Here is a 16,538-nt window from a genome sequence, read left to right on the forward strand (position 1 = left end):
GACCGTAGATCCTACGACGGACTTGACCGTCCTTTCAGACAACACGCGAGCATGGCGGTGCATAATGTGGGTATACATTTGAAACCACAGTGGCAGGATATATGCACTCACGAACAGTGAGGTGTAATCGCAAGCGATGTGAAGCGCTCTCCGTCGGGAACATAGAACCACTTGACGAAAGTCGAAGTCGGTTCGATTTCAACGTCACTTTTATGTGAAGTACAAAACTGTTACGGTCTCTCTCTCCTCGGATCTGAAAGTAAATTTTATCAGGAAGGATCCGTTGGCCATTGTTGGAGTTTGCCTTACACACGGCAATGGAAACATGGTTTGAAACGTTGTTCAGGTATTCCAAAGTCGATAAGAAAGAACAATTTTTTATCGCTAAATCTAAAATAAGGATGTATCTAATCACCCATTTATACGTCGTGAGAAATCACTTTTTTCCGGATCGCTGGTATTTTTAGATTTGAAAAATATGTAACTCGCTCACGATATTTTGATGACGTTTGGAAGAACGCTTCTTTCTCCAATATATATGTAATTTTCCTTGCATTTGGAAGTCCGCGGTATGAAATGTATATATATGCTGCGGCAGACTGAATATAATCAAGGGGTTGGCTCGTTGGGTCGATGACAGTAATATGGAAGGGCTGCGACAGAGCAACGTTAGGCGGATACTGATATCTACGTTTCGGGAATGTTTTAGTTTCAGCAACGACGAGACTGGTGTGAGGGAAAGTTTGGTAAATTAATTAAATGTAATATCCCTGCCAGTTCTGAACCGAATTTGAAACGGTATAAAGAGCTTTCCAGAACGACAACTGCAAGAGAACTCGTAGTTGTGTTAGCAGACAGTCATTATTGTTCGTGTTCATTTCTCAGACTAGACATTGTACATATACGCGTCTAGGAAACCTCCCGATAGCTGTAGGATATTTAATATATTGGGTGTATCATATACACCAATTACGACACGAAAGGTATATCATGTACGAACGTACAATCATCTACCTATCCAGAGTTGTAAATCCTTGAAGCATCGATTACATTTCGTATATTGAATTCAACCTCAATTGACAGACACTCTGTATTTTCTTTTGCATAAGGTAAAAGAATACCTTCCACGTGTTCCATTATAAGTAGCATTGTACAGCTGGTACATCTTACCTCGGTTGTATACCATTGCTGTGTACGTCGATTAAACATCGCGAATAAAACTGAAGCGAAGATGGGGAAGAGAGAGATAATTGAAGTGATCAGCACCCTCCAATGTTATCAATCAAGTCATTGTCGTCCCCTGCAGGAAAACCCACCACATTCATTATACAAGGGCCTTCGAGCGCGTACAATGACCCGGCAGTTTTTCCGATGTTTTCTCTTTTTTTTTTTTAGCACGTGATATCAATTTAGCATTCCATTCTACCCAATGACAACGACCCATCCGAGGCACGACAAACTGTTTACGGGTTATCGGGCAAAGTTATAATCTTCGTAACGAAATTCCAACGTATATTGTTTCTTTTTTGCAAAATATATTAAAATGTGTTTTGTAGTTCTAAAATTCTAAAATAAAGAAAAACTTGAAAGGAGGTTTCAATTTTTTATAATAATAAAAACGTTGGACAACGGTCCGCGGTATAGAATTTCCGTAACGCAATTTTCAAACGCCATTCAAGTCATAAAACGTGAGAATGGAATTGAAGATTTTCGATTGCAATTTTTGCCAACTCGATTCTTTGACTTTCAGCTTTGACGAAACGTCGATGGACAGTGGTCCTCCTCTGGAAACGCTTACCGAGGGTTTCGTGAGCAGTTCGAAACGCGAAGTGGTCTGCAAGGTATCCACCGCGGCGGAGGTCACTTCCCTGGACGAAGCTAAATCGGTTATCAAGGCTCTCTTGGCGAGACAGCGGGCGCAGGCGCACCAGATGTTGGACTGGCGAAGGGCTCTTAAATTACAGGTATAGGGAAGATCGTCTTAATATATTTAAGTGCAGTGTAAGAGACGCTCGTTTCGGCGACACTGGAACAGCACGTAAGATACGCTTAACAGGCCTCTGAATGTACCGCGCACGTAAGGTACCAGAGTGCGTGTCGTACCTTCGGGAACGCGGTGCTGTTTAGATTGGGCTGCGTTATAGACTTATAGATTAAGGAACGAATCATCTCTGCCAACGGTTGCTCGTCAACCTTAAGCAGTAGTAAATGATGAGAAATTTTCGCGACCTAGGAACAGAAATCGTACACCAAAATTTGCATCCGTAGTCGAGGTACGAGTGGACACGTCCAATTATTGTCGAAGGGAATTCGCGAATACCCGTAACTCTATCGCTGCAGGTTGCGCACACGACTCTTCGGTAGCCCGAAAGCAAGGGAATTTCTTATATAGCATACTCGCGGTGGCTGTATAATGCGATCATTGATTTATTGATTAAATTCGAATGAATCAGATTCTGCAGGATGTCGTGTCCGGTTGCCCGCGCCTTGTTTCGCACGACTAACCATCTCCGCGCGTCTCGGTTCACCCATAAGGAGGCGATTATGAACACGGAGGCCATTGTGCCTCGTAAATGGTCATCTGGGAAAGCCGAATTGTTTGCATACGGAGGCTACACATACCGAACCGTACACAGTGTACCTATACATGCGTCAAAATGACCGCGATCAAATGACTATCGCATATTTATAAGCGTCGATTAATTCTTGTGCTCAGCTCGGATATATGCTTTGACTTCAGGCCTTTAATATTAAACAGTTTCATCGGGGGTTATTGATTGCAAGCAATGCACCTGATTTGATTTTCACTGATTCAAACTGTATAGAAAGTTGCAGTTTAAAAGTCGTATATATTCTAATATTCTGTAATATCTTTACGTAGGATTTAAAATTTGACAGAATTAACCAAGTCCGTAATAAAATTAATATATATGGTTTTAGTCTGCCTTTCTAATTACACGCAATAAGAAGTATCGTATATACGAATGGAGACCGTAACAAATTCCTTCGATGCTGTAAATGTCAAACATATAAATTCTAAAGCGTGAAGAATTTTTGATAGAAGAAAAAAATAAAGAAATAACAAATCGTTATCGATTGGTAATAACAGACCAACGACAAGCGAGGCTTGTCCGATCGAAAGAATTAATACTTTCCTGCTTCTTGCGCTTGTTATTATTCTTGCGCCAGTGTCGGCCAAGGTGCGTACAAGGCATGGTAGTAGGTATAATAAATTAATCGAAAAAAAGGAAAATAAGGCCTGCAAGAATAGAAGGAAATCTAAGTATAAAGTCTTGGACAGCCGCTGTCTTTGCGTCTATCGTAAATCTGAAATTTGAACCTGTTGTGTATCGATGTAAGTATCGGCATACACGCCTGCATTCACGGCGAATCGGTTTTAGAGAGCCTCTAATTGCGTTGGCGTTGTAGCGCCGTTCCACTCGTTTAACCTGCGTATGGATATGTATCATATATATATATATATATATAATATAGGTATAAAATGCGCGTATCGACCCGTGTCCATGTTCGCCACGCGTGTATAACGTGAACCCGGCACACCTATAATACTTTGGGCGAGATGCACCTGCAGCGTTGCGCGTGAATGAACTTTTAACGAACTTGCAGGAGGATCTGGTAGCCAGGCTGACGGTCGAGAAAGCCGAACAACTGTTCGCGTTGTCCTCTCAGCTGCTGTTGTTCGAGTCGAAATTATCGAGGAAGCAGAAGGAGATCGAAGCTAGTCTTGCCCAGAGGGAGGCCATCATTTTGAGACAGCAACAAGTCATCACGGAACTGCAGAGCAGACTCGCAGACAAAAGTACCGGCACCAGGGATTCCCCGCCTTGCGATGCCCTCGACAGACTTGACAGCCTCGGTGACAGCGACAGCGCCGTTGTTCTCGAGGAAACTGCCGATGATCCTGCTCCCCCGAGGTCAGATTCATTTACGCATCTGTAAATCTTTTTTGCATACCTGCGGAGATGATTTCATTTTTTCACTCTGTCTCTTCGTTTCGTTTTTACTAATTTGTCGAACAATCGAAAGCCCGTCGCGTCGTTGTATACTATTAATGCGTAGGTAGAAGAAAGTCGGGGAAACGTGACCATCGTTAACATCACGTTTTATGATTAGGCACTAGTCGTTAGGTACACAATACGATACGTGTAAACAGTCCAATGGATTACAATATGAACCTCTAAATCATCCTTTGCTTCGTTGGTATACTACATGTGCGGAAGGTAGAATTTAGATTTCGTTATTTCTGATTTCATTTCGTCTTTATACCGAGAAGAATAAAAATCAGGCACTTTACTTCCAACTACACAGGATGCTAAATAAAATGGCTTCTGTAAAAAAAAAATTCATAAATTGGAAAGAAATGTGAGATAATTTGCTGATTTATGTATGTTATGTGTAATGATACAAATTAGCGATGAAGAAAACCAAGAAATAAATTGACTGCAGTAGTGGCCGAAGCTCGTGGAATTGAAAGAATTTGTTTTCGTGATCGAATAAACAGAGAAAGAAGCTCCTTGGGCTGTTACCACCGCTTTTTCTTTCCTTCAGGTTTCGATCAAACATCACGGACGTCACGGTGATCAGGTCGGTCTCCGACGCGGTGGAACCATCGAATAAGTACGCCTCTTTACGTCGTTGTAACGGCTACCTACGCAGACCGGAAATCCTTGAAACGGTCTACTCCGTGGAGGAGGACGGGGATAGTGAGAATAATCAGGATCCGTCCGAGTCGACGGAAAACTCCGAGTACGAGGATCGGAGGTCAAAGAGCCTTGGAGGCGGCAAAGGACGTCTGCAGGACCTGTACGGCAGTTTCGAGAGGCTGGCTCAGGAGGCCGATTCGCCACCCAGTGAAAGACCCCGAGAAGAGAGTCAACAGGCTCAGGTATCGCCATCGCAAGATTAATACTTCACTTTTGATTTCATCTCAGCCGTATGCCAAACGTTTTCTCGTCATTTTCATTTTTCTGTCAAGTTCAAGTTTTCAGAGATGGACGAGAAATGTTTTACAGGTATAAGAGTTACTCGGTATTTCGAAGTTTTTCCAGTGACACTTCAAAAAAAAAAACACATATAGACAAGGAAATTACAGGTTGCTTGTTGATTGATTCAGGCTACTGAATGGAAAAGTTGACAAAAGTTATCTAATCCGATAAAAAAGGTTGGAATTACAGTTGAAAGCGTGAACAGGAACACAAACTGAGAAGAGTATTGGAGATTAATCACTTGAGCCTCTTATGGCAAATAAAATTGCCAGCATGGCGAGTACAAGATATGAGTTCGTAAAGCTAGAATCAAACATTTATTTTCATCTTTGTCTTTTTGTGGTGTGTTTTCGAGAGAGAGATGAATGTGTCAGCGTGGCAATAACATGTACAATAAAAGTGATAGAGTTATGAGGTTCTACTAAGAGGTTCGTATAGGCGATATTCCTCCACTTGTTTTGAGTACGTCTTACCCTTTTAACTGCAACGCGGTTGTTTCTGTTTGTCTTTCAGGTGACGTATAACAGGGTAATGAGCAATCACAGATCCGTGACGAAGCCGAAGGACGTTAAATACAAAAGGATAAACAAAGCGAAATCCAAAAGTCTGGAGGAACTCCGGGGGCGTTTGAGAAATTGGGTTGAAAAGGGGAATAAAATTGCTATATCGCTCGATCAATCATACGCCTGAAAGTATTAAATTAAATTAATTTTTAAACGAGAGTAAAGAATATTTTAATTCATAAAAATGTTGTACTACTAGATTTAAGGCAACGTTGCGATCAATTTCAACGATAATGTGGCACAAAGGTAGACGGTATCGCGTTGACCACGATCTTACGAATACAGAGCTTACGCGTAGTATGCATGTGTGGCCGTTAAGATGCTGAACGATGAAGTTAAAAAGAGGACGAGGCAACATCGAGATTTCGGGACCTCGTCGCGTCTCGGGTAAATTTTCTGGCGTGGATTTACATACAAAGCCGCGATGAAAGCCCGTTTTGCTATGTTTTATAACGCGTGTCATGATGTATGTATGTCTTTCAATACAAATTATATTTCACCTGGAGGAAAATTTCACTCGGGGTCGTAGATTTGTTATTATTAGAAGTTCAAGTAACGCACGTTAATGGAAAGCAAAGTGAAATGAGTATTATTAACCGTGTACGTAAATCTTTGTTAATAAATTTACTCGAAAAAACCCGAAAAGGCCTGAAAATCTTATCGTCATTCTTGTCCTTTTTCTGTTGACCCTTTTTTCTGGCTTCCGGACGGCAAAGTTACTACGTTTATTCGCTTTGTAAAAGATCCGGACCACCCTTTGTTATATTGTGGTAACAAAGGATCCAAAATAACCGCAAACCGCAAGATTGCTGCTCGTATCTACATATATGGCCAATTTTGCTATTTAAATATCGTCTATTTAGATCAATACACACCTGAGCACATTTTTTTTCGCGTTCAATCTTCGTCGCAGCTCCATCGTAATTAATATTAACATACAGGTATTATTTATTGGTAATTTCAAAGGATCGCGAGTAATGAATAATCGTACATTACTTTTGCACGTGGGCAGTTGACTTCATTTGGAAATCGAAGAGCAAAAAATTAATATTCATCAAAAATAACAGATTCACTCTGAGTTCGTGAGAATAAATAATATGTCTCCACATCGATTTGTCATTTGTTTTGATTGTTTTAATTTGTTTGCGTATTTCTGTATATCGTCTTATGCCATACGTTAAATCATTTGTAAATATTCGGATTTGTTAATTATTGTATCGAATCGAAAGTCGAAATTATATATTCGCGTGTTTATCAATCTGTGTGTAGCTGTTTCAGCACTTTTTCTATTATACAAATATTATCTATTCACTTAACGGATGATCCAAATAGCATAGGCTATTTGATCTATGAATTTTACTATTTACCTGGAGGTGTTTCAATTTCTTCCTTAGAATCGTAATAATACAGTTATTACCTATTATGATAATTATGTAAAGATACTATAATATACAATCATAGGAATAATCGCAGCAACAAAAACAACAAGAACAACCAAAATAACAATTAAATAGTAATACTAATAATAGTGATAATAGTAATCCCTTTTGTCAATTATCGTAATCGCAATCGATACACAAACTTGAGAAGTTGTACAATTATTAATCAAGAATGGGCCTAATATATAACAGAATGCGAGACCCAAAATTCTATATCAGCTTTTATTCGTGTATTGAGGAGTTTGATTATATCGAAAATAGTATTTTGCAGTACGGTGGTGTGATAATATTACACGCTTGCAATATTGTTGCCTCGTCTCATAATAAGCTACCTCTTTGAAGCACCCAAAGAATCGCTGCTGAGCGTCGATAGTGCGTGCATAATGATGAGTTGATAAACTCGTGTTATGTACCGAGGTACAATGTGTGTGAACAGCGGTTGATTCAGGCATCTGAAATTAAAAATGTTGACGCGTTGTGAAATTAATTATTTTTTTGTGATTTCACCGTTTAACACATTTGCTTCAAGAAATACATAATATTCATTGCTATAAAGGTGTGATAAACGTATTTGTTCGAATTTTATTTTTTTTTCGAAAATATTTTTATCCTTTTTAAAGTATACGTACGTATATGAGCTATAATCTCGACATTCTAAATTTTTTTTTCAACGGAAGGCAGGGCTCCACTCTTTGTAAATAAAAATTTACGACATAAGTTAAAAAAAAAGTGAACATAATATTTCTTATATAAGATTATTGAGATAGACTTAAACATGATTAAAAAGAACTTATAATGCACCAATAAATTCTTATGTTCCTCAAGGCTGAAACAGCAGCCAATATAAACGATCTCTTGCATAATATCTTTAAAAAAAAATATCGTATAAACGGGTGGGATAAAAGGTTGAAAAAGGGAAAAGAAGCATTTCAGTATGTTTTGGCAAAATACCTACGAGTGTATGTGAACATACACGCAATGAAGCATAAATAATATATATAATACACCATTGCTATAGCTTTGTAATATAGATATAAACAATACACTGTACATTCGAGTCTGTATAATCTGCAGCACTGTCCCAGAAAGCAAAAAATCTGACTATATCTTTATCTTAATTTATATGAAATCGTATAATATATGTATATCATTGCTTTGGTAGCACATTCATAGACTGCTTTTGATTATCGTTAATTTTATTTTTATCACTATTATTGATATGTTTATTAGTATCTTAATTCTTAGATAATAACGGTACGGCACTGTTATTCATAAGTTTTAAGATGTTTGCCGTATACCTACTGCTATTATCATTGTTGTTATTATTATTATTGTTTCTATTATTCCTAATATTATTAATATTACAAGATAATAAATTATGAACTTATATAAATAAATGATATATTTATGATTTCGAATTTAAATACCTTCGCCCAGTTTCCCGTACCATTCTTTTCAACGTGATACTCAAAATTATAATTGTGTGTATATTCACGATGTAAAAAAAATCTGAATTGTACAATATACCTTTATTTCAATGTATACCTTATCTACGTATTCAAATCAATATTTTATTGCAGACTTGTTTTATTTCGATAAATTGATTGCTATTCTTCATCGAAAATAATAAAGGTAACTCATATTTTCCTGTAATTTTATTTGCGTGGTGAAATTGTGAAAAATGTAGCGACGCGGATTTTGCACATTTTTACTAAATTTATAATAATGAAAAAAGATATCGATTTTGTTTCAAGTTTTGAAACATCAACAGGCGTGATTCTTTCAGTATTGATGATAATAATTAGAATAATGTAGCACTAATTGAAGATAAGAGTGTATTAAATATTTTACGATAGATTTTTGAGATCCTTTATTCATCAGGTGAACATACAAAAGACGTATGCAATGCGTATGTGTTCTAACAACATTAATTAACAAAATTAATAATCGGTTTTATTTATTAGTACGTTATTTTAATTTTCTACTTGAAAAATAACAACAAAAAATCGAAAAAAGAAATAACAGCAGAGCCTTGTTTTCAGTTGTTGCGCAAGGTTTCAAATAAAAAGAATTCCATGACTGTTACACAACAGGTATGAATAGCAAGACTTTGATCTGTGATGTCAATAAAGTAAGACGATAACAACGCCACGCGAATTATTTATCTATTTAATAAACATATAACGAAATTGGTGTCGATTTAAAACCTTCTAAAATTGTAAATTATTGTCATTCTGATGACAGAGGTGAAGGAATTATTTTCGTGAACAAATTATGGCGGGTAATCCAAGCAAAACATTGAAATTCTGAAAACACAATTCGTAAACTCTATCGGCGTAGCTAAAACAAGATATTTTGGATAAAATAAATAATTCTAAAATATAAAAATTAATTGCGTATTCCTCGCACAAATATTTTGATATGTCTTTGTTTGCTTCCGTTTTTTCAGACGTTTTAACTGACATTTTTTTCCTTCGATCACAATACATACGAAAAATACGTACAGAAATATAATAGATTTATCATACAAAACCATAAAATTGTATAACTGAACGGAAACAACAAAGAACCGTAAATTAAGATATTTATAAAATCGAGAAAAAAAAAATTCTTAACGCTTTAATCATAATGTTAAACATTAATATAAATGTACGCATTTAAAATAATTTTATGTCAATGTTGACGTTGGCGCTGGATCGGTCTGATTATCCTTGGACAAAATTCGGGTCTATAATTTATACAAAGTTTGAGGCAGCTATTGGTGAAATGTGGAAAGATCGTATATATAATATATATGCCCAAATTACACATGAAAGTATACGATAGAGTTACAGAGGTATTACTTGCACAATTGGATGCAATTGGTATATGTATAGCATACTCATATGTATTTAAAACATGTTATGTTGGACACAACTTAATTCAAAATAATTGCAATTAATTTTCTCAGAATTATATTTATGTAGAGTCAACGACGTTAGTCGAATAATTTCAGTACTCTGAAAATTGTTTTACTTTCTTTCCTTTCCTCCAAATTATTTTAACTTTGCCTCAGCTAACGAAGCACATGTCTATCACTAACGATGAAACACAGCTAACAATATAATGGGTTGTGATAAGTTATAAATGTTTGCGTGATATTGTGATGAAACTGTTAATATCTGTTATTCCTGATTTTTCCCCAAATTTAATTATATAACGATTTTTGTTGTACTAGAAAAATATTTAGTAAGTATTGGTATCCATTCGTAAGGAAAAGGTTTTTTTTTTCAACGTCAGAGTACCTGTAGTACTTAGATAATGAGAACATGATTTTAAAAGATGATTGGTAATAATATTCGCTTGACTACGAGAAATTGTTTTCTTTGAAAAATCTCACAATTATTCAATCATATAATTGATTAGGAATTAGAAATTATTAACTAAATCTGTGTAAACTAAATTTCATCACAAAGCTGCGTCACTTGCGGCACTCTAGCATTGCTACAATTATTTTTTTCATCATTTTTTTAATCTTCATCTCTTTTTCTTAAACTACACGTTAGAAAAATTGAGTTATGAAAATTAAATATTAACATTACACGTTACAATTAATTATCATTTATAATTATTTGCATAAATTCTTTTAACTATATAATTACTATCTACGCAAATTTTTATTACTTAATATTTTTATGCTTTTTTGGGGTGAACAAGAGGGCAAAGGCCTGAGTGCGGGGAGACACAGGGTTTTGATTTACATGACGTAATCCACTACCATAAGTATTATAATTTATATTGATAATTATGGCCATTAAGCCTAATATGAAAGTATTGTACTATGATTAAAAACTATTATGTAGAATCGATACCAGGCATTGTAAGTATTGATATGGATAAACAATGTCACCGTATTGGAGATAGAAATCGGGAACCACGATCAGAGAATTGTATTTTTAAGCCCTGGCTTCTAGCTAGCTCCTCCAGGGTTATAAAATTATTTGAGTAAACGTAAAACAGCCATTAACAGCACCGAGGAAAGTTCCACTGACTATTGGCCGAAACACTGTCTATTGAGTTTGCATTTAATATAAATTTACTGAAGCGTTAAACATATATACACATTTACACAGTAAATTGTGTTTATGTATATTTATGTACGCATGCGATAATATTACCTTTTCAATGTTTTCACTTCCATTGTATATAACATTTTTGTATCAGGCTAGGAGATCCACTTATAGATTAGTCTATCTATTCTACGTAGTACATAAAATAGAGTTCGTAATCTATGAATGAATGGTCCTATATCAACTTTGAGTTTAGGCAAGTGAAAAATTAGCAGAGTGATGTTTATGTTAGGAGAGTGAGTAATTTCAAACTGTAATGATCCCAAAAAACTCGAAATGTTTCCTCATTTTCATTAATAAGGCTTCAGGTCGAGAACTCTGCTCATCTGCTGTTTTTCATGTCATATTTTGCGCTGCATTATAGATCTGCAAAATTAACCCTTCTCAATTAGAGATTATCACTTTCCCTTATTGTTTTTTTTTTAATCATTTTTTCACATAAAATATCACTTACTCACGTAGACTTAAATGAATTATTATTATTGTTGTTGTTGCTGTTATTATTATTACTATTACTATTATTATTATTATTATTATTGGTTGTTGTTGTTATTATTATCATTACCATTATTTTGTTAAATTTATCATATTTCTTGCTCTCGTAAAGGAGAAGTGGCAAAGAGTTTTACAAGCAGTTTTGTTTACATGGGTCACGCCGTCTCATATAACGTAACACTGGCAATATGTTGATTAGCCATTACTTCTACGATCACATCGCGAACGCCATAGCAAAACGTGCATCCAAATGGATTTGTAGTGTTGGTCGAAGATGCGCGATTTAATACAACGGGTCGCGCACTAGCCTTTAACTGCTCGCTTACTCTGTCCCATTTAGTGTAGGCAGTGATCTGTAACGCACAAGTAATATGTATATCATGTTGTATATCCATTTCGGTGGCAAATCTTATCAGGCTTGCTTGATTATAATATAATCATGACTCACTGTTACTGGGGATGGAGAAACGTCAATGAGTTTTCCAGAATCGGATGCGCCATTTGTTTCCGGTGGTAGATTCAAAGTGAATTCACAACGATGGTACATATTGAAATTATAATGCCCTGGATAATTTGTGTGCAGTACAAATTTTTTTACCCACTGCGTCTTGGCATCGAACAAAACGTCCTGATTAACAAATGAAAATTTATTACAAACAGCTCTTTCCAGAAAACGTCACTAAATAATTGATTTGAGGATCGTTACGGTTGAGTACGATGCCTTTGAGAAGTAACATCTCTTGCGATACCTTTTTTCTCGAAGTAAAATGAGATATTTTAAAATACGTAAAACTCTGATATAGTGTTTGTGAGCAAGAAAAAAATCGATAGATCAAAAATACGTAGAATTATAATATTATGTTAGTATATTTAACATAAAAATCAACTAGTTGTCAATACAGGTATTGTTGTGTAGTTAAAGAATTTGGCTAACATAAGATTATCAAATAAATCGACACATTGATGTCTTGTGGGATTTCAGATGATCTTTCAGGCAAAGAAGGATTATTTGCATTGTTTCGCCAATAAGGCATGAATTCCATCTTAAGAAAAATTCTAATTAGAGTGCATGTCGGTATTTCTTTTAAAACCAATAGAAATGAAAAAAGTGTTCAATGCGATAACTATATGGAATTAAGTCTTACCAGTCCAAGGGTAAAGTAATTGTAAAAGAAATCTGAACGCCTGGTTTTGTCCCGCTTATGCGCATGGGGACTGTGGATTCTCATTTTGTCCTCTGCTTTGAAAAATACTCGAGAAGGCGCCCCAAGAGCACTCAACACATCTTCACACGAATCCCCGAACCATACCTTAAGTCACGTTTGCAAAATCCATGTATAAGTAGTTCATTTGTTATTTATCTGTACTTATTGAGAAATTCAAGGAAGTAGCATCAACAATATGTTTTATGATTATAATCAAGGTTTTATATGCTTTGAAAAGGTTTAGCAGTCATTTGATCACAGTTACAATTTACAAAATTGTAGAAATTGAAAGGACTTCTAATTTAGTAGATGGTCGTACAAAAAATAGAAATGATTTCTGCTGGCAGTATTGCAATATTTATACTTTTTAATATTCGAATTTTGAAACAAAGGTATCTTGCGATTCTTACCTCTTTGGTAAAACGATGTTTTTTAGGCTCCAATAGAACCCTTGTTGCTGAGCCTCCCTCCGTGAAGAGATGCAATTTTAAACCACGGGTTCGAATTTTATCTCTAATTACTTCTGCCTTGTCCAAATACAAGTTGTTATGGTAGCAGACCTAATAAAAATAAGCTTATTCTTAAAAGTTATGCGTTATTTCGTGATAATATTTGTTATCTTCTAGAATCCACTGGTTGTAAACGTGACATAACTCTATTATTGATCGTTGTGCAACATTCAGTGGTAGATATGAGTAACAAAATGAAAAAAATCCATTTTCCGTAATGTAGATTCCATTCCGTAGATGTAACTCAACTCTGATGTTAGTGTAATCTTGGAAGTGCCCAATTTTTTTTACCGTTACGCCCTTAAAGCAAAGTTTTATTGCCGAACATCAGCTAATCATAGAATTGTAGTTAGACAATTATTACCGATTTACTTTGCAAATTCTTACAATTTACAAATGAAATTTGAATAAATTAAGAGGAAAATGGATATACGAACGAGTGGTAAAGGTGGAGGAGATGTTTTGGGACTATGTTCTTCTCCTCCGCCAGCAGTTCCAGTAGCAACATTATTTCCAACATAAATAGCAGTTTTAGCCACCAGTGGTGAAGCTCCGTTAGAGAATCGTAAGGATCCCAAGCCATGTGCATAGCCTGGTTGAAATTTAGAATCTATTGGGAAGTAGAACGACAGTCCTCTGAAATTCAGAACGAACACCTGAAACAGGAAAAGTTCATTATTATTATTATAAACAAGTGATAAGCGTTAATAAGATTATCTGATCGTTCATACAAGCAGCAAATCAAGTTATTCTTGAAGAAGTACAGTTATAAAACAAATAAGTAATTGAATATCAGATGTTAGATTTGATGAATCTATAATATCTTACACTGCATAATCTCAATTGTACCTGTTTGTCACTGTCGTAGACGCCAGGATGAGTAGCCCCAAACGAATGTTCTATTTGTTCAATAGATGGAAGTACCTCTGGTGAATTGAAAGGCAGACCACAATATTTAAGTTTAACTAGCTTCATATTATATATTTCTATAATTTTCAACCTCTGCGCGACTGGATCGAATATAAGTCGTACCCCGTCATGTGGTAAATTTATTACTAAGTCTACTTCTAATGGATTCTGAAAAAAAGAAACGTCACTTTATCTTACATCGACTCTCTGATTCTCAAACAATCATTCAAGCTTCGTTAATTCAAAAGTTGGTACATGGACTGAATAGTTTTTATTGAGAACAAACAAATTTTTGTTTTTATTCAATCATTCCACTCATAGGAATAATATAAACGTTTTCATGCAAAATTTTAATTCAAATTCGTCTGACGATTTCTATAATATAGCAGTTATACAAATAATAGTTATCTAAAACCTCAGAATATTAACTACAGAAATCTCAGCTGAATTATTACAATTTTCTTCTTTCATATCTCTTCTGTTAGAATACAATTTTGGCAGTAAATTTTTTCAAGTACAATCAATTTACTGCAGATTTGGCTATTTGTTTTGTAAATCACGAATTGATTCGTCTACAATTAATTCAGCAATGAAGATATGAAAAAAAAATCTAAATAATATCAGAAGTATAAATTCCGTCTTTTCATTTTTCAGAAGGTGAACTTTGCAGAGCAAAAATTTGATTTCAAATCTCTTATTGCGTAGAAGCCAAAATTCTGCATAATATGAGATACCGTACTTTATATATTCGATTAGCATAGTTTTCAAATCGAAATAGCATATGTTACGTATTCCGTTTGTATTTATAAAGTTTTACGCGTTATCCCCACCCTCAAATGTTTTGGATCTGTAGGTATGAAGTTCGACTACAGATGTCACTAGTGGAGACTACAAAAGCCCATCCCACTGTTTACACTCCGTGACTGTTGGCATTCTGCCATTATTACTATTTACTGATAGTGATAGTGGATTTGAAATACTTACAGTATCACTGTAAAGAACTTGTACTCCCCTTATAATGCCCACTTGTGATTGTATTATTGCTACAGATTGAGAGAAATGCATTCCTGTTGAAGAAAGAAGACGAATGAGAAAAAAACGAGAGTAGAAATTATTTGCATTAACAATAACTTTCGTACGATAATTACAATTATGTAGTTTAGCTGCAACTAGAAGCACGTTAACGCGTATGTATGTGAAAAGATGGATAAAAGTAAAAGTGTCGAGAACCTTGAAAACAATCGCGGCTCGTATTTAATAACCCGTGAAGAAATGAGCTAGCCCTGCATATTGAAACGGCTATACTCCTTTGTTATAACAATGTTGGAAAATTTGGCGTGAGACAGGTATAAATGAAAATAAAAAAAGCAGAAAATAAACATTCGAATTATGTAATGGAGTTGATGTTTACGTACACACGGATAGGAGTTTGTTTACGTGCAATGATTGTCAAAATATAATTGTTTACCATAACTAAACCTGTAATAATGAATTATAGAAGTCACGAGGGTTGCGATTGGGGCGATGACAACTGTTGAAAATCAATGAAAACATGACGGGATTGCGTTGTGAAAATTTTAACCCTCAAGCGGAATATCGTTTTCAGCAAAATTCTACGTAATATACCGAGAGAATTTACGAATGTTTCGTCACTTGCCTAAAATAAATTCCCACTGCTCACAACCGAGAGACCTCTCGGGTACCACCTCAAGCTCCAGCATCCTACGATATACTCCCAAGCCTATCAGTCACAGAAAATCAACTAAAACCACACAACGCGGCCGTAATTTTTCCGTGAACTGCGCCGTTTCTTTGTTTGCGACGTACGATTTGTGCTTAGCAAGCGGCCATGTTGACTTTCTTGTACCACACCGTCTCCCACCGCGGCTGGCAAACTGTCACCGAACAGCTGATCCCGCGCGCCTCCCCAGGGAAGACCCTATCTTTTGCGGGGCCCCGTGCATATTTCGCGGCAAATTGTATAAAACTCCAGGAAAACGATAGTATTCTCTACCGAGGTATGATCGTGAGTATATTTTCGAAAATTCGATACCGCGGACAATTTCCACGATTAGGTAGCGCTCGGATATTCCTAAACGGCGCGATGTAGCAAAAGTCACGATTTCGTTAATCTCTGTCTTGTCGTTGGTCCTTATCAAATTTCTTTTGTTATTTCGGTGAGTGAAATCGAACTGATACATGTTTGATCTATGCACCCTGCGTGGAAAGGAAATATTTTTTAAGTAAAATCAATTAATTTTTGCTCCATTTCAATACAGGATCTTGAAAACCTGCAAGTAATG

The 16,538-nt window shown here is 35.7% G+C and overlaps 2 protein-coding genes across 8 annotated transcripts in view; one reads left to right on the top strand and one right to left on the bottom strand.

Moving 5' to 3' along the window:
* Positions 1–7,901, top strand: part of LOC124178727 — a 78,181-nt gene extending 70,280 nt beyond the window's left edge. For all 6 annotated transcript variants that reach the window (XM_046562298.1, XM_046562294.1, XM_046562295.1 and 3 more), the window contains 4 exons: positions 1,751–1,964; positions 3,628–3,935; positions 4,570–4,906; positions 5,520–7,901. In XM_046562298.1, the coding sequence (XP_046418254.1) occupies positions 1,767–1,964; positions 3,628–3,935; positions 4,570–4,906; positions 5,520–5,696 (1,020 nt within the window). In that variant the 5' untranslated portion in view covers positions 1,751–1,766 and the 3' untranslated portion in view covers positions 5,697–7,901. The remainder of the gene's footprint in view (positions 1–1,750; positions 1,965–3,627; positions 3,936–4,569; positions 4,907–5,519) is intronic.
* Positions 7,902–9,455: 1,554 nt separating this feature from the next.
* On the bottom strand, positions 9,456–16,105 carry LOC124178726 (PHAF1 protein CG7083). 2 transcript variants are annotated; one of them, XM_046562291.1, is made up of 8 exons: positions 15,893–16,105; positions 15,220–15,302; positions 14,155–14,403; positions 13,764–13,982; positions 13,228–13,377; positions 12,758–12,922; positions 12,061–12,240; positions 9,456–11,965 (listed from the first exon to the last, which is right to left on the bottom strand). In XM_046562291.1, the coding sequence occupies exons 1-8, from the start codon at positions 15,954–15,956 to the stop codon at positions 11,768–11,770; spliced, it is 1,308 nt and encodes a 435-aa protein (XP_046418247.1). In that variant the 5' UTR covers positions 15,957–16,105; the 3' UTR covers positions 9,456–11,767. The 2 variants fall into 2 exon arrangements, with proteins under 2 accessions (XP_046418247.1, XP_046418248.1); XM_046562292.1 differs by having other exon boundaries at positions 14,176–14,403; positions 15,893–16,104.
* Positions 16,106–16,538: the final 433 nt, after the last annotated feature.

Source organism: Neodiprion fabricii, chromosome 3, assembly GCF_021155785.1.
Source record: "Neodiprion fabricii isolate iyNeoFabr1 chromosome 3, iyNeoFabr1.1, whole genome shotgun sequence".
Taxonomy (NCBI): Eukaryota; Metazoa; Arthropoda; class Insecta; order Hymenoptera; family Diprionidae; genus Neodiprion; species Neodiprion fabricii.

Bases quoted from the DNA above. Each gene is read 5' to 3' on its own strand.
- LOC124178726 (XM_046562291.1), bottom strand. From the start codon at position 15,956: ATGCTGGAGCTTGAGGTGGTACCCGAGAGGTCTCTCGGTTGTGAGCAG. The intron at 12,241-12,757 runs GTAAGACTTAAT...TTTGTTAATCAG, and splicing joins ATTACTTTACCCTTGGACTG to GACGTTTTGTTCGATGCCAA. The intron at 11,966-12,060 runs GTGAGTCATGAT...TGTGCGTTACAG, and splicing joins TTTCTCCATCCCCAGTAACA to ATCACTGCCTACACTAAATG.